This window comes from Colletotrichum navitas (assembly GCF_030913465.1).
Source record: "Colletotrichum navitas strain CBS 125086 chromosome Unknown LY79scaffold_14, whole genome shotgun sequence".
Lineage (NCBI taxonomy): Eukaryota > Fungi > Ascomycota > Sordariomycetes > Glomerellales > Glomerellaceae > Colletotrichum > Colletotrichum navitas.
Window position 1 is genome coordinate 494,167 of NW_026850560.1, and position 20,375 is coordinate 514,541.

Below are 20,375 nucleotides of genomic sequence, written 5' to 3' on the forward strand. Positions count from 1 at the left end.
CCCTCAGTGCATTAACCCACACGAAAAACACACCGAGAGCGGTGGAACTTTTCTGCCAAAGTTTTATTATCTCCCCCCCACATCCCTGCCACCTCAATTTACCTACCCTTAAGGCGGCATCACATACGCCATCTGGTACCAGCTTGAAAGACTGTCTGACAGCTGGCATCAGAAGTTGGTTGTTGCCTCACCAAAAGAGTATGGACCTGAGGCACTCAAATGCCTCGGTATGTACGCACCCTCCTTCGTCCCTTCCTTCCTAAGTATCCAACCAACCCGGACCTTTCCACTCCGACTCGTCAGTCGGTGCAATAGCCAGCCTAACCCACAACCATCCCCCAAAATCCAGCGCATCTTTCGCCCATCCCCGTTGAAAAAAATCCCCTCTTACTGCTAGCATCCGAAAAAAAGACACCACCATCGTGCAACAATAACCCGCGCGCCCAAATTTTCCCACAACCAACGCCTGGGCTTTTTGTAGATTCCAAAGCTACCCCCATCCTGGTTCAAGAAACGTGGGGAGAGCTGCAATACTCCCCGGGGCCCTACCTTAGCTCCTTGCGCGCTAGCCGCTTCAGCTTGCAGCCCTGTTGCAAACAACCTTGCGCCGCGCCAACCAATCCTCCCGACCCCATCTCCAAACCGACGCGTCTTCGCAAACCCGTCGCAATTGCAGCATCGCCATCGCATTTCCGCCCAGAGTCGCATACTGCCACCAGCCATTGCACGCGCAATCGTTCTCAGTAGCCCTTTGTTACTCATTTAATCAACTGCGCATGCGCCTGCAACAATTCTCCCCAAGTTTTCCATGGATAACAAGCGCAGATCGTCAGCCATGAATGGCGTGACGGATGCCCAAGAGCCAAATGCAAAGAAGCAGAAGCTCGCTGCAGTAAGTCTTTGTCGGTTTGCCCTCAACCACGCACTTCTTGCCCTGTCGACGGAAGTCTTGATTCATTCATACTACGCGTCCTGGCTCGCAACTGTGCATGGCCTTTGCCAGCCATGGAGCTCCCCCTCCCATTATCACACCTCTACTTTCCTTTTGCCAAGTGGAATATTGTTTAGATAGCACCTTCTCTCTCATTCCTCATCATTCATGTCCTCATGCCTACGCAGAGTATACTCTGCGTTGCTTCCACGGAGTCAAGCTGACGAATCTACCACCTCACAGAAGTACAATCTTAAGGAGCACGAGACTGTCGAGTCTACCACCGATTATGGCCATTTCTTCCTCGATCAGATCCGCCGGACTGCGGACAAGAAGTGAGCAACCTCTTACGGTCATCCTCCCAATGGGTTCAAAGCAGATTGCTAAACTTCAAATTCGCTCTAGTGGACGCAAAGTATCCGGCTATTTCGAGACGCTGCCCGATAGGGATAGTAATCCCGATTACTACAGGAAGACGAAAATGCCCATCTCCCTAACTATGATCGAGAAGAAGCTCGACAACGGCGATTTCCCAACCCTTACAGAACTCGAAAGCTACTGCAAGCGCATGGTGTCAAATGCTAAGGAGTTCTACCCTCGCGGGAGTCAGCTCTTCGAAGATGCAGAGAGAGTCCGGAAAGCTTTGAGTAACTTCATGACCAAATACAACCCTGCATACGCGAGAGGTGGATATACGGCCGTCCCAACCCCCCTGCCTGCAGAGGACGCTGTCAATGACGCAGATGACGATGAGAATCACGCTCCCCAGCCTGCAAGTAGCCGGCGCAAGTCTCAAGTTGCCATCAAGTCATCTGAACAGGACGATCCTGATGGAGATGAGGATGCAGATGAGGACGACGAAGAGGACGACGAGGAAGATGACGCCGAGGGCGAAGAAGACGATGACGAAGGTAGCCAGACCTCTAAGCCCGCGACTATTCTCATCCGCCGTAGAGGTCCGGGTAGGCCGGCCAAGGGCGCGACGCCGCGCAAGGCAAATACACGAAATGTCACGCCCAGCCGCCCGGATTGCGAGTACGAGGACGTCCCCTACAAGGGTCTCACTTTCCAGGCTGCCCAGGAGAAGATTGTGGAAGAGATGCTGCGCAAGAAAGACGATGGGTATGTGATCACCGTTTCATCGCCATGGGCTTCGCTGACGTTGCATCTAGTGGTCAAGAGCCTTACTTTGAGCCTTTTGTTAACCTTCCCCCTCGTGTTCTGAAAGACTACTACAGGATTGTGAAAGAGCCAATCTCTCTCAAGAAACTTCAGAAGACTGTAAAAGGTGTCAGGGGTCGCAACGAGGCAACGGGCACCAGCGAATTCAAGAACTGGGCCGCTTTCGAGGAGACTGCTAGCTTGCTCTGGAAGAACGCCTTCTTTTACAATGAGGAGGGAAGTGAGATTTACGAGTTGGCCCAGGAGCTCGAGGTATGTGTTGATTTGACAACAGCGGTTTACTTGTTTCAGGCGCTGATCGTTGGACAGGAGTTCTTCAAAGATGAGTTGAAGAAGGCCAAGGCGGTCGTTCAAGAGCCTGCACAGCCAAAGATCAAGCTCAAGGTCCAGCAACCGGCATCCGAGCAACCTACGACCTCCAAGAAGATTACGATTCACGTCGGTGGCAAGAGCGACTCGGGAGAGTCTCCTGCGCCTCCAGCTTCCCATTCGGCTGGATCATATATCGGCGACCAGACACCGATCGCCAATGGTGCCACGCGCCAGGGTGGGCTTCCAGCTATTCCGGCTGGGATGGACAGACTTCGCAGCGTCTCCGTCGCTTCCCCAAGTCCCTCCGTGGTCAACAACATCAAGCGAGAGGACGCCGCCCGTCCTTCCCCGGCAGGGACACCCGGTCACGCTGGCACGCCTTCTGCCTTTCCGCCACCTGCTGGTGGTCAGGCTGCGAGCCTGTCCAGCGCGACCTTTCAGCCTATCGGTGTTGCGCAGCCTCAGCCGCAGACGAACGGTATACAGCATCAATCGAAGCCTCTATGGGACCAGGCAAGACGTGCCCCGGGTAAAGGTACGTTCCATATGAAGCACAGCCCGCGACGTAGCTGACGTGACCCACAGGAGCTGCAGATGCACTTATCACCAGCCTCAAAATCCAGACGCACCCAATGGTCAATGCCGAGCGCCGTTTCGAGATAACTCTTTTGCCTCTGGAAAAAGAGACACAACAGTCCGTGACGGTCCACATGCCGCCCGGCCAGTCGAGAGTCCAGATCGTTCTGGTCGTTCCATCGTCCTTGGAGAAAGAGGGACGCCAGTGGAAACTGTTCGTGTTGGTCAACCGTCAGATTGCTTATCAGGCTCATCCTGTTCCCGGACAGGTGCTGCCCCTCGGCGCTAGAATCTTTGAGGCTCAGCTTCAGGCTGGAGCTGTCAACAACATTGAAGTATCAGTTGCGGCCGCTCTGCCTAAGGGTCAAAAGTTGCCCAGCGGTGCAGATTTCGAGCTGGAGCAGATGACGGTGCTTGCTCACGTGGCTAAGAACTAGGAGCCTTTGGCCACTGCTAATCAGGCTGTCACATTTCACAACTTGCCAAATATCAGTGAAGCTGATGAGGGTTGGTCAGGCGCTCAAGTCGTCGATGAAGCGCGCTGGGGGGACAATCAGGTCAACGGTGATACGTCCGCCTTGGCTGTAGGTGATCCTCCAGCGACCTTGCAAGATGTTTGGGACCAAGCTGAATTCAGAAGAGCACTCCAGTCACGGCCGAGGCACCCATTTAGCCAGTCGCATATGTATTTCACCAATGAGGGGATCTTAACTATCTACCCGCCAATCGACCCACCCCTGGTCCCTCCAGTCTATATCGACGAGAAGTTATTAATCGCTTCCAATCAGCCAACTGCGGTGACGGGGCTTTCCAAAGAATATCAGGCTTCCTCGGTCGACTTTCCGTCGGCTGACTACCGGGAACCCTTGACTCAACCGAGACATCGCCTGCATTCTCATCCAGAACATCTGCAAGTTCGACAGAGAAACAACTTGCCTCAGTTCAGCCCGCCACCTCAAGTCGTGCTTTTCAATGATTTCCAGTTTCCAGGGTACGAGCAGATGAACCTACACAACACGGCCTCACTGCTCGTTCGAGATATTCTTATGACTGCCGAGACTCGATTGCGGGTTAAAGCTGCTCAACAACAGGTTCGACCTATGGAGCAGAGCGGATCAGACACAGGCGTGCGGTCTGGCTTCCTAGCGGCACCGCAGCATTACCGTTTGCAACAGCATGGGTGTGAAGATTTGCAGCCACATGTAGCCGGTATGAGCAACATGGCGCTCCTTGGCGAGCAGCCGCGCGAACCGATTCAGCTCGAGCAAATGGGCAGGCATTGCAGGTCTCAGTCCGGCCAGCGCATGCAACCACAGAGTCGTCTTCACTGTGAACTCAAAAGCCCTTTTCAGCAGCATGACAAGAGTGCCGAGGATAACAGTTCTCATGGAATATACAATGCGGCAGAGAGACAGGACTAGGGTTAGACGGGTGCTATGCTGCTGAATGTTGGGCCTCTCATCGGCTTTGAGCCGTTCGGTCGGGTAGTTTTTGGCTTGACAACCCAGCTCAAGGAATCTGAAGACAATGAGTCGAATGATGATTGCAAACACAGTGGCTGAGAGGGATTTCGATGCGTTTGCAGTGCGCATACCGCAGGTCTTTACACCGGCTTGCAAACATCGTGATATCACCTGGGCGGGAGGATGTGGCGAAGACACAAAGGAGTCGTCAGTCATAATTAAGTTCTCGTCTATATGTCCATTTAGGCTCCGTGCGCCATCAGGGTCCTATCTAGGTATATAATTTTGCATCTGTGCATGAGATGGCGTTGAGGCCGGTAGGTTATGCCGCACGATTCATGTCGTTGAGTCAACCGACGAGTATATAGAAAAGATATGAACCATCATAAGAAGTCACCATTTTTATCGGCAATGCGGTAACAGCCTTCTTGTGTGTGGGGGAGTGGTTGAGAAGCGGACATCATGGCTTGTTATATTGCCAGTGATGTGGTTATGATATTCACTAAAGAAGTGCTACCACTTAACAGCATACATAGGGTTACAAGCCGCCTGGTGATTGGAATACATTGGGGATTGTCTCTTTGTGTCGCAAATAGGCTTCAAAGGCACGCGATAACTTTAGCATTCATCATTTGATAGGCGACTTCTTCTTTCTGGTCTCTTAGCGATGTGAAAAAGACGCGGGTTAGCGTTGGCCATCCGTGCTTGCATGACGTCGTCTGGGGATCCATCATTGAGCTGTGGACCCTCTGGGAATGGAGCAGCGTCTACCCCAGCAACCGGAGGACAAATAAATGCGTTGAAAAGGGCGTTGCTAATGCAGCTAGGTACGCCTGTCGGATTTTCTTTTCTGGGCTGGGGTCCGAATGAAGCGCGGTGAGTCTCACCACTAGTATCAGCTAGGCTGGGAGATGTTGGCCTTCACACCTTCAACTACTCTGTCTGCTCGGAGGCCGTCTGAGATGGCCAGCAGAGCCAGGGTACCGGCTCAACTCTACCGAACTTCTTCGCAAGTTTCCGTCTGCGGGATAAATCAATGTAACATTTCTCATTAGGCTGAGGCTTCAGGCAACAGGATACAAGTACAACATAACAGTGCAAACACGCGGTCCGTTGCTGCAGGACGCCAGGGACGCTTCGCTATCTGATTAACACTGTGTTTCCAGGGACCTTGTCGACAGAGGCTGACCGGACAGACATCATGAGATGGGCGAAAGGCGGTGTCTTTCAATAAGGGCTTGCATTGCTGCAAGACCATCAGCAAGCGGCAGGAATCAAGATGGGCCGATACGGCAGCGTGCACGGTCCAAAATCTGGGCAAGCGGCAGCATGTGGAATTGCCGCATATAGTCTAGCATTTGATGTACGAGGATCGATCTTCCAATAACGGGGGACTGATTGGCCGGTGCAACACATGGAGACGTATCTAGCCAATAATGGCTGTCTAACGCAGCCCACTTCAGGTGGCATCGAGCGGGGTACAGAGGTACAGAAATGACACTGGCCCTGGAAATAGGTACCGGTAGTCAATGGCACACGCTGCGCAGCGTGGCCAGGGATGTGCCTTGAGCGGGGCCAAAGAGTGGGAAAAATTCTTTTCTTCGCACAGCGACTGGTTGTTGCTCTTGGGAGCAGCAAACGCCGCCCTCGGCCATCACTGGCCATCCCGCCCAATCCACACCTTGTTGCGTACCGCCTCGCCTCGCCTCGCCCGGCGTGCTATTTTTTTCTCTTTTTTACTTTCCCGTCTTTCCTTGTATATCTAGGTCGATCTTCCAGCCTTTGAGTCACCTTTTTGATTTTGTGACTCAACAGGCCTTCCGAAATTCAGTTATAAACTTTTGGTGCCAACCAACGTTTGGATACGCACTCTGCAAAGAACAAACTCGCCTACACAGCATACCGTACATGATCATATAAAATGTGCCCTACTTCTGACGTACCGGCCTCCAATGGCCACGCAAACGGCTCCAATGGCGCTGCCAATGGAGACAAGGCTAGTGCGTACCGCAAGCTTGTGTGCGATTCTGGTGTTGACGAGACTGACTCTTTGGCATCCAGATCACCCAGGTTACACTGCTATTCCCGTAAGGACCAATTACCTCCGAAAACCGCTTCGACGGTGACGAATTTTTCTGACACCCGACGGCATAGACCAAGCAGAAGCACAGCAACCCCTACCAGCCGGTTGGCGATTTCCTGAGCAATGTCGACCGATACAAGATCAGTATGTACAGCCATCCAGCTTTTCTGAGTCACCTATTGACGTGTGACATGCAGTTGAGTCGACTCTGAGAGAGGGCGAGCAGTTTGCCAACGCCTTCTTCGACACCGAGACCAAGATTAAGATCGCCAAGGCCCTCGACGACTTCGGTGTTGACTACATCGAGCTCACCTCACCTGCTGCCTCTGAGCAGTCCCGTAGGGACTGTGAGGCCATCTGCAAGCTCGGTCTCAAGGCCAAGATTCTCACGCACGTCCGCTGCCACGTACGAAGCCTCTCGAACGCGCTAGAATGGGCGAACACTAACTGGGGCAGATGGATGATGCACGCCTTGCTGTTGAGACCGGTGTTGACGGCGTCGATGTCGTTATTGGCACCTCCTCCTACCTCCGTGAACACTCCCACGGCAAGGACATGACATACATCATCAACACCGCCATTGAGGTCATCAAGTTCGTCAAGTCCAAGGGTCTCGAGATCCGCTTTTCATCCGAAGACTCCTTCCGTTCCGACCTCGTCGATCTGCTTTCCGTTTACAGCGCCGTCGACAAGGTTGGTGTGCATAGAGTCGGTATTGCCGACACCGTCGGCTGCGCCAGCCCCAGACAGGTCTACGACCTTGTCCGCACCCTGAGAGGCGTCGTCAGCTGCGACATCGAGACTCATGTAAGTCGCGTCTACATTCGGACGACGAGGAACTCTGCTAAAACATGACATAGTTCCACAACGATACCGGATGCGCCATTGCCAACGCCTACTGCGCTCTCGAGGCCGGTGCTACCCATAGTGAGTTATCTACTGAGTAATCTGCGAACCTGGTTGCTAACGGCGTGTTCCCAGTCGACACCTCTGTCATTGGCATTGGTGAGCGTAACGGTATCACCCCCCTTGGAGGTCTCATGGCTCGTATGATCGTCGCCGCCCCTGAGTACACCAAGTCGAAGTACAAGTTGCACAAGCTCAAGGAGTTGGAAGACCTCGTTGCCGAGGCTGTTGAGATCAACATTCCCTTCAACAACTACATCACTGGTTTCTGCGCCTTCACTCACAAGGCCGGTATCCACGCCAAGGCCATCCTTAACAACCCTAGCACATATGGTACGTCGCTTCAATACTGAACGCTGTGTTGTCAAAGAGGGTAATCTAATGCGGCTTACAGAGATCATCAACCCTGCCGACTTCGGCATGAGCAGATACGTCCACTTCGCCTCAAGGTTGACGGGATGGAACGCTATCAAGAGCCGTGTTGAGCAGCTTGGCTTGACCATGACCGACGCTCAGATCAAAGTCGTCACTCAGAAGATCAAGGCCCTAGCAGACGTCAGGCCGATTGCCATCGACGATGCAGACTCGATTATTCGTACCTTCCACTTGAATATCACGGAGGGTGAAGAGAAGCCGCTGCTGCCGAACATGACTGCCGAGGAGCAGGCCAAATTTGAGAAGGCGGAGAGGGAACTTGCTAGCGAGCCAGAGAAGCGTGCTTTGGACCAAGCCGCTGAGGAGCCCGCTGCTAAGAAGGTCAAGGCGTAAATAATGTTTTCAGGATGCGTATTGGGACACCAAAAAAATCGGGGCAGCTGCTTGTACAACCATAGAGCGAAGAGCTACAAAAGTGTTTAGTACAGATATCTCATCAACGAAGAAACGTTCAAACTTGATTTGACGTTAGTTATTTATATATGTCCTCCAGGGCATAGTTAAGGTCTGTTTTCTTTCCGTGCTGGGTTGTGAGGATGGATGCGCTTATATTAAGCAATGGTAACAAGATGACTCAGACAAGACGTAGCTAGCTATGTCTTCCGTGATTCGAGTTCCCACTGAGACACTGTACAAATCAATCCGCTTAGCCGCGGAGTAATCTGATTGTATCTGGTCCTCACTTTCAGCATTGGTGGGGTGAGTGACTGAGCTAAGATAAGATAAGCGCAAAAGAAAAATCCAGTCCACCGACAACTTTTTGCTCAGGGACCCTGTCGCAAACAATCCTCCCTCCCGCCGGTCAACCAACAAGAGGAACCAAAACGGTCTTCGACCATGACACTTCTATGCACGCGCTCATGACATTTCAGAGCCGACCGACCATCGCTTCATAGACTTCGAAAATTGCTATTCATCCACGAAGACACCGAAACAAAAAGTCGATCGAAACGAGCCTTGACGCAACAACCCTCCCAAGATGGACGCGCATGCCCTCCTCTCGGCGCAAGGATGGCGCGGCAAAGGCCACTCACTTCATGCCACGGACGACTCTATCGGGCTTGCGAAGCCGCTCCTACTGAACCGCAAAGACAACACAAAAGGCCTAGGCACCAAGGCACACTTCACTAGCGACACGTGGTGGATGAATGCGTTCGACGAGCAGCTTCAGGGCTTGGACACCTCAAAGAAAGGCCAGGTGACGCAAACAGTAACGCAGGGCCGGTTGAACCAGATCGAAAAGGTTTCCGGCGGGAAGTGGATGCTGTACGCGAGTTTTGTACGAGGCGGGTTCCTGGAGGGGACGATTCAAGAGCACGAGAGAAAGGCTGTGGAGGAGCATAGCGGCGCCTCTACACCCGAAAGCGAGGATACCACGACAAGCTTGGAAAGCGAGGCGGAAGCAAGTCCGAAGAGGAAGAAGGAGAAGAAAGATAGGGGTGAGACGAAGGAGGATAGAAGGGCAAGGAGAGCCGCGAAGAGGGCAAGGAAAGCGGCCAGGGAGGCGAGGAGGCAAGCTAGAGGTGCAAAGAAGGTATCGAAGGTTTCTTCGGGGGACCGGGACCGCAAAGAGTCCAAGGAGGAGAGGAGGGCGAGAAGGCAGGCGAAGAAGGCCAAGAGGGAAGCGAGGAAAGCGAAGAAGGGTGGTTCTGGATGAGAGATAGCGTCTTGATCTTTCGACATATTGGCCGGTTGCAGATACCCACCCGGCTTGGATCTGAGGTGGGCCGATATCGTGCCGACCTTTCACCATCATCCCATGGCAATAAGAAAAGGGTCGTGCATTCAAGCCCTCAAGGGTTTTGATATCACGCGCGAGGGCGGCAGAGCATCATTGGCAGTAGACTTTTTCTACGGCGCAAGGACTTTTAAAGCATTGGCGAAGGCGCCATATTAGCGGCTCTTGGGAACAAGCGGTTTAGAGCCGAGCGAGGTATAGATAAACGCTCAGGGCATGGCGTCGGCTTCAGGCCTGCTAGCCATAACAACAGACACGTTTACGCCATGCGGCAGTTTCAACCTGGATGGGCCCAACATCTCCATCTTAAGTGGCCCCCGATGCGGCGGTGTCTCCCCTCGGGCCCTGCGCAGCATACCTAACTAAGTTGTGAGCCCTTCGACATTCGAACAGACCGGATCTTCATTCATGCGGCAGCCCTGGACCACACATCGTGACGGCTTTAGCTCAAGGTTCCTTGGGCGTCTTTCCAGGCTTATTGGAAAGGAGCCACGGCCGCCGGTCCCAAAAGTCGTCCTTGATGATATCGAGGTGCTCGATGACGACCCTGGCCTTGCTCCTCTTCTTCTTGTCCTTTTCCGCTTGGGTCTTGCTCTGCTCCTCCGGCTCGGCCATCGCGTCAGCGGCCTCGGCGGCGTTGTGCGTGCCCGGCTCGACTAGTTCGTACTGCTGCGCGGTCAGGGGGGGTTTCGTGGGTTGGCTATGAGCCACGGGGGAGGGAAGGGAGGGGATGTGGGGGCTAAGATGAGGGATATGGAAGGGAGGCGTAAGGGGAGACTAACATCACGGAAGACGACGCTGCCTTTCTTGTACATTTCCGGTTCGTTGTTGTAGTTGATCTTGAACTTTGAGAAGAGTATCTCATTCTTATCTCCGGAGACAGTGCCCTGCAAAAGAGTAAGTGAGGTAAGGTTCCGACCGGGTCCCGGAGCGAAGTGGTCTTACGGCCAGAAGCTTCTCCGCCTCTCTGTTTTCAAGACCACCTAGCTGGATGAGAGCCCAGAAGGTTGTGTTGTAGAGGTTGTTAATGTGGCCTTGGCTTGTCAGCTAATGACCCCGCATGAAAGCGAGAAGGCAGGCCGCAGCCTCGGGTACGTACAATCAACTTGCCGCCAGCTCATGTAGTCCCTTAGGTTCGTTACCGTGGGATAGCATACCGCCCGGCCGTCAAAGCTGGGGAGAGGGGGCGAAAGCGGGGTGTCGGTGAAGTATGATGACCACAGGTGGATGTAGTTGGCCGTAAACGTTGACACTACTGTGCTCACGAGTTTACTGAGCCATGTTAGTCGCGAGAACCGGAGGATTGCACAACCTAAAAGGGAGTCTTACCTCGCTCGTCTCTCGAACAGCGTACATGACTTATGGAACACGAAGCTGTACTCGTCGCTCACACCATACGCAATGGTGATGTCCGGGAGCTCCGTCACGACCACTCTTGCAGCGGCGTTCATGAGGTCGAGCGCCCTCTTATCGTTTGGCTTCTCGAATGCATATTTGGCGCAGAGTCTACAACGCGGTCAGTCAAGTGCGCGTTGGCATCCGAATTGGAAGCCACATTTACTTTGTGAAACCTCTCCCGTCTATGCGGACAACAATCCAAGTATTTGGTAGCAGGAAGTCAGGCTGTTCAAAGTTCTTGACGTATTCAAATCTGTAGTAGAATTAGAAAGTGATATATGCTCGTGACGGAAGTTCAGAATCGTACTTGGAGTTGGCCATGATGAAAGACTATGAGGCTAGTTTCTTTCTCAGTATAAAGCAGGGAGGCAGATGCGGGTGACTCTCAGACAGAATTCGCCTATTAGGCGGGATGGTGGGGGAGGGGTAGTTTGCTGCCCGTGTCTTGGTTAGCACTCGTGGCCGGTGCTGAACCCAACCTGCTCGTTGGCTTTCTGGTTTGTGGAACTGTGCACCTGGGCTGGGTCAACGTGGTTTATCTAGGCGTCCTACTGTAGGAGGTAAGAAAAGAAATATGCGTGCATTCGGCCTGATTTACACTGTGTAATCTTCCAAACAACCTCCAAACTCCCCTTCCAGAAGGAAACCCAAGAGCCGTCAACTGCCCCAGTGGGCCCAGCGGCTTGAAGCTGTTACCTGAACGCCTAAAACTGCGGGCCCGACCCCTGTAGCACCTCAGCCTTGCAGACACAAGAAAGTCTGTCCCGCATGCACGGCTGACATTCAGCGAACCATGAGCTTGCGTTCTGTTCTGCGGAAACAAAACCAACCAGCCCACCCGATCCGCGGGTCAGGTTTTCTTCCACTCAAAGCCTTCCCCCCGGTCCGGAAACAACAGCGACCATGAACTTCCTTCTCAGTAACGAGGAGAATGAGGCCATCGCCGCCGTCGAAGCCATCAATGCAATCAACAACACTAATACGATCCGGTCGGGCCACTCGACATGCTTGCGCTTCAACCGATCCGGCGATCTCCTGGCCTCTGGTAGAGTCGATGGCACAGTGGTCATCTGGGACATTGAAACCATGGGCGTGGCAAGGAAGATGCGGGGTCACCATAGGAGCATCACGTCTCTGAGCTGGTCAAGATGTGGCCGCTACCTATTGTCGGCGTGTCAAGGGTGGAAGGCCGTCTTGTGGGATCTAAAGGACGGCAGGCGGTATCGTGAAGTCCGCTTTCGAGCTCCGGCGTACATCGCGGAGCTCAACCCATTCAATCAGTGAGCCTAGGATGTCCCTTGTGTCAAGCGACGAAAGCCTCACTAACGCGCCAAGTCACCAGTTTGTCGCCTCAATATTCGAGGAGCAGGCGATTCTTGTCGATGTATCAGACGTCACTGATGTCAAGTACCCCTTGAGCTCGGTGCCGAAACGACCCGACATAGACGGAGAGCCCACTGAGAAGCAGCTGAAGGACGACGCGAAGCAGATGACAACCTCCACCATTTATACCTCCACGGGCGAGCATATCTTGGCGGGGACAAATAAGGGATGGATTAATGTCATCGATGTCAAAACCAGAAAGACAATATACTCGGAGAAGCCTTGCAGCGGCGTCATTACAACGTTGCGTCTGAACAACTCTGGAAGGGTGCTTCTGATCAATGCGCAGGATCGTATCGTCCGAACATTTCACCTCCCGAACCTTGCGGCCGAAGACCTCGACCTCGACACGGTACACTTTACGGAGGAACACAAGTTTTCAGATCAAGTCAACAGGCTGTCATGGAACCATGTTACGTTCAGCTCGGCCTCTGAGTACGTTGCCGCGTCAACGTACAACAACCACGAGATATACGTTTGGGACAGAGGCATCGGCAGCACAGGGCTCATCAGAATCTTGGACGGCCCCAAAGAAGAGCAGGGGGTTGTGGAATGGCATCCTGAGCGACCTTTCATCGCAACGTGCGGCCTCGAGACCGGGAGGATATACATATGGTCCGTCATACCCGAACAGAAATGGTCCAGGCTTGCGCCCGACTTTGCTCAGGTCGAGGAGAACCAGGAGTACGAGGAGATGGAGGACGAGTTCGATATCTACGGCCAGGAGGAGTTGCAGAAGAGGCGGTTGGACGCGGAGGACGAGGATGTTGATGTTGTTACCTCGACTATCGTGAACGGGCACTCTGGCGGAACAGGCGATTTTCGCATGCCCATTCTCTTTGATCTCGGGGAGAGCGATAGCGAGGAGGAGTTCATTGCTGTGTCGACCGGGACCATGCGGAGAAGAAGTCCGGGTGTGGACGGAGAGATACCCGACAGCGAAGTTGTAGAGGATAAAATGCCTTCAAGAAAGGGACGGTCAGGTAGGGGAGGCAGAAGACGATAGACCAAATACCAAATACCCTTGTTGTTTTTTGCAATGAGCTCGCAGTTGCGCCTCGTTTGGGTTGGTTTGGGGGAGTTCCCAACACGCGTGACATGGCGTTGGATCGCCTCGCCATGGGCGAGCTTCGTTGGTGTGCGGGGCCCTGTCAAGAATTTAGCGCGACTGCCCACGGAGATTACAGTGAATGTGATGTATGTAGTTTAAAGGACTCGAGTGCTTCCCAAGCTGCTTGGTGCTTTTCCGAGTTTTACTTGGTACACACAACGCAATAGGTAGTCAAAGGTAACGAGCCTCAGTGCCCAGGTAATTACCTAGTTGGTGGTATTGTTTGCCCTGTCGCATAAGTCATGGGAGAAGTCTCCCCCTACTCATGAGCTGAGATGCAGTCCGTGACATTTCCTCCTTTGGTACCTCCTTCCTCCTGGGCGGGTATGCGAGGATACGACACAGTAAAGGTACTTGAGATCAGCATTGATTTTGGTGTGTTTCATGGGATTGTGGGTACCTCGACCTGGAGCACGCGTGGCCAGTCTGAGGAAGGTAAAGGAGGGTGATTGCCGAATTCGGCTAGCGTATTCTTCCAGGCTGCGCCAGCCGCCCCAAGGCAAGATTTGTTTCTGACCTCGCTCCTCACTTTCGCCTCCACGGTCTTCACATCTACAACTTCGTCAACCCACGCATCGCCCATCACCAAGCGCGTCGGAAATCGCGCCCCTGGACCGCACACTCATTTTCGTCTCGGTATACGACTAGGTACGACCGCGATTTTTTTCGCCTTTAGATTTATCGACGCTCTGAAGGTGGCGGCGATTGGGAGGATCAGTGGAACCTTCTCCTGGGCCGCTGGCCGGGGACTGGCGTAGTCAAGAGCGCCATCGTAGGACGACCTTCCCCGACATTTTGCATCTCGAAAAGCGTTTCGCGCGATAGATTCTTGCTCTCCGATTATTCTGCGCCTTGTTTGCGACGTCTCAGCTTCACGTAACGATTATCGGCGGGTGTTGCCCTTTTTCTCGATCTCCTACCTTGTGAATACCCTTCAACACTTTCCTCACCACACGACCCGGAAACACCGTCAACATGGCGAACCTTTACTTTACGCACTCGAGTGCGCCGATCAAGACGGTCGAGGAGATTCAGTTCGGCCTCATGGCTCCCGAGGAGATCAAGAACATGAGCGTCTGCCACTGTGTCTACCCGGAGACCATGGACGAGACGCGGACCAAGCCTCGTGATGGCGGTCTGAACGACCCTCTTCTCGGTTCCATCGATCGGCAGTTCAAGTGCAAGACCTGCTCCCAGGCGATGGGTGAATGCCCGGGTCATTTCGGCCACATCGAGCTGGCTAAGCCCGTCTACCATCCTGGCTTCATCAAGAAAGTCAAGAAGGTTCTGGAGATTGTCTGCCATAATTGCAGCAAGGTCTTGGCCGATAGAGTCAGTCTACTCTACGATGTTTGACAGCCGCCTTGACTCGATTGTGCTAACCTGGCTTTTCAGAGCGACCCTGAATTTCTCCAAGCAGTGAACACGAGAGACCCCAAGGTTCGCTTCAACCGCGTTTGGAACATTTGCAAGAAGAAGACTCGATGCGAAAACGAGGTCAAGGAACAAAAGCCTGACGATGGAGAGTATGGCCTGAACATGAAGCAGGCTCCCGTTAACCACGGTGGCTGTGGCAACATTCAGCCTAGGGTGCGGCACAAGGCCTTGCAGCTGATTGCAAAGTTCGAAGCCCAAGGCGAAGATGGCGTTAAGAAGAAGGAAGAGCCTCCCATCACTCCGGAGATGGCCCACAATATTCTGCGTCGCATCAGCGACGACGATTTGAGAGACATGGGACTCAACCTAGAGTACGCCCGCCCAGAGTGGATGATCGTCACTGTCCTTCCTGTTCCGCCTCCGCCTGTGCGTCCCAGTATTTCCATGGACGGTACTGGCCAAGGACTGAGAAACGAAGATGACTTGACCTACAAGCTTGGTGATATCATCCGAGCCAACAGCAACGTCAAACAAGCTATTCGTGAAGGATCGCCTGCTCATATCGCGCAAGACTTCGAGCAGTTGCTGCAGTACCACGTCGCCACTTACATGGATAACGACATTGCCGGGCAGCCTCGCGCCCTACAGAAGAGTGGACGTCCCGTCAAGGCCATTCGCGCACGTCTTAAAGGAAAGGAGGGCCGTCTTCGTGGCAACCTGATGGGAAAGCGTGTCGACTTCTCAGCGCGTACTGTTATCACTGGTGACGCCAACCTTTCTCTCGATGAAGTCGGCGTACCCCGAAGTATCGCAAGAACCTTGACCTATCCAGAGACGGTTACTCCGTACAACATTGGAAGACTCCACGAGCTTGTACAGAACGGCCCCAACGAGCATCCAGGTGCCAAGTACGTCATCCGTACCGATGGTACGAGAATTGACCTTCGTCACCACCGCCGCGCCGGTCAAATTTCGCTCGAGTACGGCTGGAAAGTCGAGCGTCATTTGATTACTGGTGATTACATCATCTTCAACCGTCAACCGTCTCTTCACAAGGAGTCTATGATGGGTCACAGAGTCCGCGTCATGCCTTACTCGACTTTCCGTCTCAACCTGTCCGTCACCTCGCCATACAACGCCGATTTTGACGGCGACGAGATGAATCTTCACGTCCCCCAAAGTGAAGAGACGAGGGCTGAGGTCAGGGAGCTCTGCCTGGTCCCCATCAACATTGTTTCTCCTCAGAGAAACGGTCCTCTGATGGGTATTGTGCAAGATACTCTTGCCGGCGCCTACAAGCTCTGCCGTCGTGATGTGTTTCTCACCAAAGAGCAGGTCATGAACATCATGCTCTGGGTTCCCAACTGGGACGGCATCATTCCTCCGCCCGCCATTGTTCGGCCTAGACCAAGGTGGACGGGCAAACAGATTATGAGCTTGGCAGTTCCCAACATTGTCAGCTTGCACAGCGCTCCGGATTCGAAGGAGGATAACCCCCTTAAGGACGAGGGTCTCCTCATTCAGTCTGGACAGATCATGTACGGTCTGCTTTCCAAGAAGAACATTGGTGCTGCTAGTGGCGGTATCGTTCACATCGTCTATAACGAGCACGGTCCTGAGGCGGCTATGAAGTTCCTTAACGGAGTTCAGCAAGTCGTCAACTACTGGCTCCTGCACAACGGTTTCAGTATCGGTATCGGTGATACGATCCCCGACAAGGTCACTATTGAGAAGGTTCAGGTCCACATTGACGAGCACAAGGCCGAGGTCGAGGAGTACACAAGGCAAGCTACCGCTAACGAACTGGAGCCTCTGCCCGGTATGAACATCCGTGAGACCTTCGAGAGCAAGGTTTCCAAGGCTCTCAACACAGCCCGTGACAAGGCTGGTACCACCACCCAGAAGAGTTTGAAGGACTTGAACAACGCTGTCACCATGGCCTCGTCGGGTTCCAAGGGTTCGTCCATCAACATTTCCCAGATGACTGCTCTCGTTGGACAGCAGATTGTCGAGGGTAAGCGTATCCCCTTCGGCTTCAAGTATCGCACTCTCCCACATTTCACCAAAGACGACTACTCTCCCGAGGCTCGCGGCTTCGTCGAGAACTCATACCTTCGTGGTCTTACGCCCAGTGAATTCTTCTTCCATGCCATGGCTGGTAGAGAGGGTTTGATCGATACTGCTGTCAAGACTGCCGAAACTGGTTACATCCAGCGCCGTCTCGTCAAGGCACTCGAGGACGTCAGCGCTAAATACGACGGCACCGTCAGAAACTCTCTCGGAGATATTCTGCAGTTCCTGTACGGTGAGGATGGCCTGGATGCCATCTACATCGAGAAGCAACGTATGGATCACCTCAACATGTCGGACAAGAAGTTCATTGATCGTTTCCGGCTTGATATCATGGACGAGAACAGACCCGAAGAGCTCGAGTGGCTCGAGTACGGCAATGAAATAGCGGGCGACCCGTCGGTTCAACAGCTCTTGGACGAGGAATTCGAAGCTCTCCTCGCCGATCGCAAGCAGGTTCGCCAGATCAACTTCAAGAGGAAGGATGATGAAACAATGCAGCTTCCGTTGAACCTTGTTCGTCTTATGGAAACCTCCAAGAAGCTTTTCGCTGTCGAGGATTTCCAGAGAAGCGATTTGCGGCCGCAGGACGTTATCCCGGCCGTTCAGGCAATGCTCAAACGGATGACTATTGTCCGCGGCAACGATGAAATCTCCAAGGAAGCCGACTACAGTGCCACGATCCTCTTCAAGGCCCAGATTCGCTCACGACTTGCTTTCAAGCGCATTGCCTGCCATCAACGGCTCAACAAGATGGCCTTTGAGCACGTCCTGGGAGAACTGGAGGCCCGTTGGGACCGAGCATTCGTCAGCCCTGGTGAAATGGTGGGCGTTATTGCAGCTCAGTCCATTGGTGAGCCCGCTACGCAGATGACGCTGAACACTTTCCATTTCGCTGGTGTTTCTTCTAAGAACGTCACGCTTGGTGTCCCTCGTCTCAAGGAAATTCTCAACTTGGCCCAGAATATCAAGACTCCTTCCATGGTTGTTTACTTGAGCGGCGAGGACAACGCGAGTCAAGAAGCGGCCAAGGCACTCCGCAGCACCGTTGAGCACACAACGTTGCGCTCAGTGACCGCAGTCACTGAAATCTACTACGACCCCGAGATTACTTCGACAAACATCCCTGATGATCTTGACATGGTCGAGTCTTACTACCTTATTCCCGACGAGTCCCATGACAAGACGGAAGACCAGTCCAGATGGTTGCTACGTCTTACCTTGGACCGCCAGAAGCTTCTCGACAAGGAGCTTACCGTCGAGGACGTTGCTAGGCGCATCAAGGAGGAGTACCCTAACGACTTGGCTGTCATTTTCAGTGACAACAACGCTGAAGAGCAAATCATTCGCATTCGCCCTATGCATGCCGGTAACGACAACAAGGACGAAGATGGCGAGAAGAAGATCGAAGATGACGTCATGCTCAAGAGACTAGAGACCCATCTGCTCGATACCCTTTCCCTCCGTGGCGTGAAGGGTATTGAAAGAGCTTTCCTGAACAAGGAGACCAAGCTTATTGAGACTGAGGACGGAGCACTGTTGGCTGCCAAGGCTGACGAGCGTTGCTCAGAGTGGTATTTGGACACTTCCGGAACCGCTCTTCGCCAGGTTTTGGCCGTAGACGGTGTCGATTCGAACCGTACCTACACCAACCACTTGTGGCAGGTCGTTGAAGTCTTCGGTATCGAGGCGGCTAGAGCGGCTCTGGTCCGAGAGTTGACTCAGGTGCTTGCCTTTGACGGTTCCTATGTCAACCACAGACATCTTGCTCTTCTTTGCGATGTCATGACGTACCGGGGTACCATCTCTGCCGTCACTCGTCACGGTATCAACCGTGCCGATACTGGTGCTCTCATGCGTTGCTCTTTCGAAGAAACTGTCGAGATTCTCCTCGAGGCTGCAGCTGTGGGCGAATTGGACGACTGCCGCGGCATCTCCGAGAACGTCATGCTTGGCCAGATGGCACCCATGGGTACTGGTCACTTCGATGTCCTCCTCGATCCCAAAATGCTCGAGACTGTTATTAGCGATAACTCGCGTATGGGTCTCATGCCTGGCATGCCAGTCAAGGGCGGGGAGGCTGGCGGCGCTGCCACGCCGTACGACTCTGGGTCACCCATGGCTGACTCTGGGTACATGTCTCTCAGCTCTCCCGCCGCCGGTAACTTCTCTCCCATTGTTGGTGCTGGCTCCGATTCTCCAACTGGCTTCGGCACTGAGTACGGCGGTAGTGGTTTCGGTGGCATCGGCTCTGTCAACCCGTACTCGAGCGCCAGCCCGGGACGACCGACCAGCCCCTTCAGCACGTCACCAACATCGCCTTTCAGCAGTGGATACGGCGGGTACTCGCCTTCGTCGCCCAACGCTGGTTATTCCCCGACATCGCCGCTCATGGACGGTGCTGCTGGCCGCTACGGAGCCACTTCGCCGCAGTTTAGCCCTTCATCGCCGTCGTTCTCGCCGACATCGCCTATGCTGCGGCCCACCAGCCCTGCGAGCCCCAACTACAGTCCAACGTCGCCAAGCTACTCGCCGGCATCTCCCTCTTCGCCCAGGCACTACTCCCCGACGTCACCAGCTCAGTATGCTTCTCCCACCTCCCCGAGCTACTCGCCGGCCAGTCCGAACTACAGCCCGGCATCCCCTAACCTCCACGGGGCTGGTCCCACGTCGCCGTCGTACTCGCCCGCGTCACCGACGTGGTCTCCAACTTCTCCGGCTCAGTACTCCCCCACAAGCCCGAGCTTCCAACAGACTGCGGGAGCGCAGCAGTCGCCGACCAGCCCCAGCTACTCGCCAACAGTAAGTTTTCCGAGTGTCCGCTGATTTGATTCAAAGTCTAACCTGCTACAGTCGCCATCCTGGTCTCCCCGAACTCCCGGACCAGGCGGTTCTGGCAACTAATAGTGCGTCGACTCGCGATGATGCACCCAAGCGCGTCCTCGTTTCGCCACTATTTCTCACTTTCTCTAATACGCCGACTAATGATTATACGGCTTAACCGGTTCTGTTTGATTGGAATATCGCATCTCATCACAGACGCAGGCTGTCACTGAGATTTCATCTTTACTCTTTTCTTGTTCGTGTGGAGGCCATGGTATACGCATCATAGAAGTGCTCGCAGAGACAACACAGCACACGACAAGATTGCTACACGCCGCAAATATATGGCTTTAGAGGCTTCGGCACTAGGGAAGCAGGGCGGACAGCAACATACCCTCACACGCACACAAAAAATCAACATCACTATAAAAAAAGTTTCACTTAAAAGAAGCAAAAAAAGCTTGCGGTGGTTTCTGTAAAAAGCTGACTTTTGTACAATAAGGCGATTGAGGCGAAGGGGGTGGACGGTCCGGAAGGAGAGGAAGCAGGGGAGGTCACGGGTGTTGTCCGGCCTCCGGATATGGTTT

At 53.6% G+C, this 20,375-nt stretch overlaps 7 protein-coding genes across 7 annotated transcripts; 6 read left to right on the forward strand and 1 right to left on the reverse strand.

Annotated features, from left to right (window-relative positions):
- Window positions 1-808: 808 nt before the first annotated feature.
- Window positions 809-3,438, forward strand: LY79DRAFT_588427 (uncharacterized protein; the record flags this gene model as incomplete). Its single annotated transcript, XM_060560917.1, has 6 exons — window positions 809-892; window positions 1,175-1,266; window positions 1,337-2,053; window positions 2,104-2,365; window positions 2,423-2,960; window positions 3,011-3,438. The coding sequence occupies 6 exons, from the start codon at window positions 809-811 to the stop codon at window positions 3,436-3,438; spliced, it is 2,121 nt and encodes a 706-aa protein (XP_060416818.1).
- Window positions 3,439-3,532: 94 nt separating this feature from the next.
- LY79DRAFT_94305 (uncharacterized protein) lies at window positions 3,533-4,884 on the forward strand. Its single transcript, XM_060565234.1, has 2 exons — window positions 3,533-3,585; window positions 3,644-4,884. Exon 2 carries the CDS (start codon window positions 3,685-3,687, stop codon window positions 4,420-4,422), a length of 738 nt encoding a protein of 245 aa, XP_060416819.1. The 5' UTR covers window positions 3,533-3,585; window positions 3,644-3,684; the 3' UTR covers window positions 4,423-4,884.
- A 1,225-nt stretch (window positions 4,885-6,109) lies between these two features.
- LY79DRAFT_546229 (homocitrate synthase) lies at window positions 6,110-8,382 on the forward strand. Its single transcript, XM_060557217.1, has 8 exons — window positions 6,110-6,464; window positions 6,526-6,551; window positions 6,619-6,691; window positions 6,745-6,953; window positions 7,004-7,354; window positions 7,408-7,474; window positions 7,529-7,786; window positions 7,848-8,382. Exons 1-8 carry the CDS (start codon window positions 6,386-6,388, stop codon window positions 8,219-8,221), a joined length of 1,437 nt encoding a protein of 478 aa, XP_060416820.1. The 5' UTR covers window positions 6,110-6,385; the 3' UTR covers window positions 8,222-8,382.
- Window positions 8,383-8,867: 485 nt separating this feature from the next.
- On the forward strand, window positions 8,868-9,545 carry LY79DRAFT_667802 (uncharacterized protein; the record flags this gene model as incomplete). Its single annotated transcript, XM_060563437.1, has 1 exon — window positions 8,868-9,545. The coding sequence occupies one exon, from the start codon at window positions 8,868-8,870 to the stop codon at window positions 9,543-9,545; it is 678 nt and encodes a 225-aa protein (XP_060416821.1).
- A 528-nt stretch (window positions 9,546-10,073) lies between these two features.
- LY79DRAFT_667803 (tRNAHis guanylyltransferase) lies at window positions 10,074-11,345 on the reverse strand (the record flags this gene model as incomplete). The annotated part of the gene is made up of 7 exons (XM_060563438.1): window positions 10,074-10,292; window positions 10,409-10,513; window positions 10,572-10,660; window positions 10,726-10,898; window positions 10,956-11,132; window positions 11,188-11,277; window positions 11,332-11,345. 7 exons carry the CDS (start codon window positions 11,343-11,345, stop codon window positions 10,074-10,076), a joined length of 867 nt encoding a protein of 288 aa, XP_060416822.1.
- A 459-nt stretch (window positions 11,346-11,804) lies between these two features.
- Window positions 11,805-13,894, forward strand: LY79DRAFT_627655 (WD domain-containing protein). The gene is made up of 3 exons (XM_060562130.1): window positions 11,805-12,304; window positions 12,360-13,555; window positions 13,725-13,894. The coding sequence occupies exons 1-2, from the start codon at window positions 11,928-11,930 to the stop codon at window positions 13,411-13,413; spliced, it is 1,431 nt and encodes a 476-aa protein (XP_060416823.1). The 5' UTR covers window positions 11,805-11,927; the 3' UTR covers window positions 13,414-13,555; window positions 13,725-13,894.
- A 599-nt stretch (window positions 13,895-14,493) lies between these two features.
- LY79DRAFT_510520 (DNA-directed RNA polymerase II subunit RPB1) lies at window positions 14,494-19,869 on the forward strand (the record flags this gene model as incomplete). The annotated part of the gene is made up of 3 exons (XM_060554173.1): window positions 14,494-14,850; window positions 14,914-19,767; window positions 19,819-19,869. 3 exons carry the CDS (start codon window positions 14,494-14,496, stop codon window positions 19,867-19,869), a joined length of 5,262 nt encoding a protein of 1,753 aa, XP_060416824.1.
- Between the last annotated feature and the right edge of the window lie 506 nt (window positions 19,870-20,375).

What these genes read in the sequence shown, in the direction of transcription:
- LY79DRAFT_94305 (XM_060565234.1), top strand. Translation starts at nt 3,685, where the DNA reads ATGTATTTCACCAATGAGGGGATCTTAACTATCTACCCGCCAATCGAC.
- LY79DRAFT_546229 (XM_060557217.1), top strand. Translation starts at nt 6,386, where the DNA reads ATGTGCCCTACTTCTGACGTACCGGCCTCCAATGGCCACGCAAACGGC. An exon ending in CAGGTTACACTGCTATTCCC is followed by an intron (nt 6,552 to 6,618) that starts GTAAGGACCAAT and finishes CCGACGGCATAG; the next exon opens with ACCAAGCAGAAGCACAGCAA. An exon ending in CGAGGCCGGTGCTACCCATA is followed by an intron (nt 7,475 to 7,528) that starts GTGAGTTATCTA and finishes GCGTGTTCCCAG; the next exon opens with TCGACACCTCTGTCATTGGC.
- LY79DRAFT_627655 (XM_060562130.1), top strand. Translation starts at nt 11,928, where the DNA reads ATGAACTTCCTTCTCAGTAACGAGGAGAATGAGGCCATCGCCGCCGTC. An exon ending in GAGCTCAACCCATTCAATCA is followed by an intron (nt 12,305 to 12,359) that starts GTGAGCCTAGGA and finishes TAACGCGCCAAG; the next exon opens with TCACCAGTTTGTCGCCTCAA.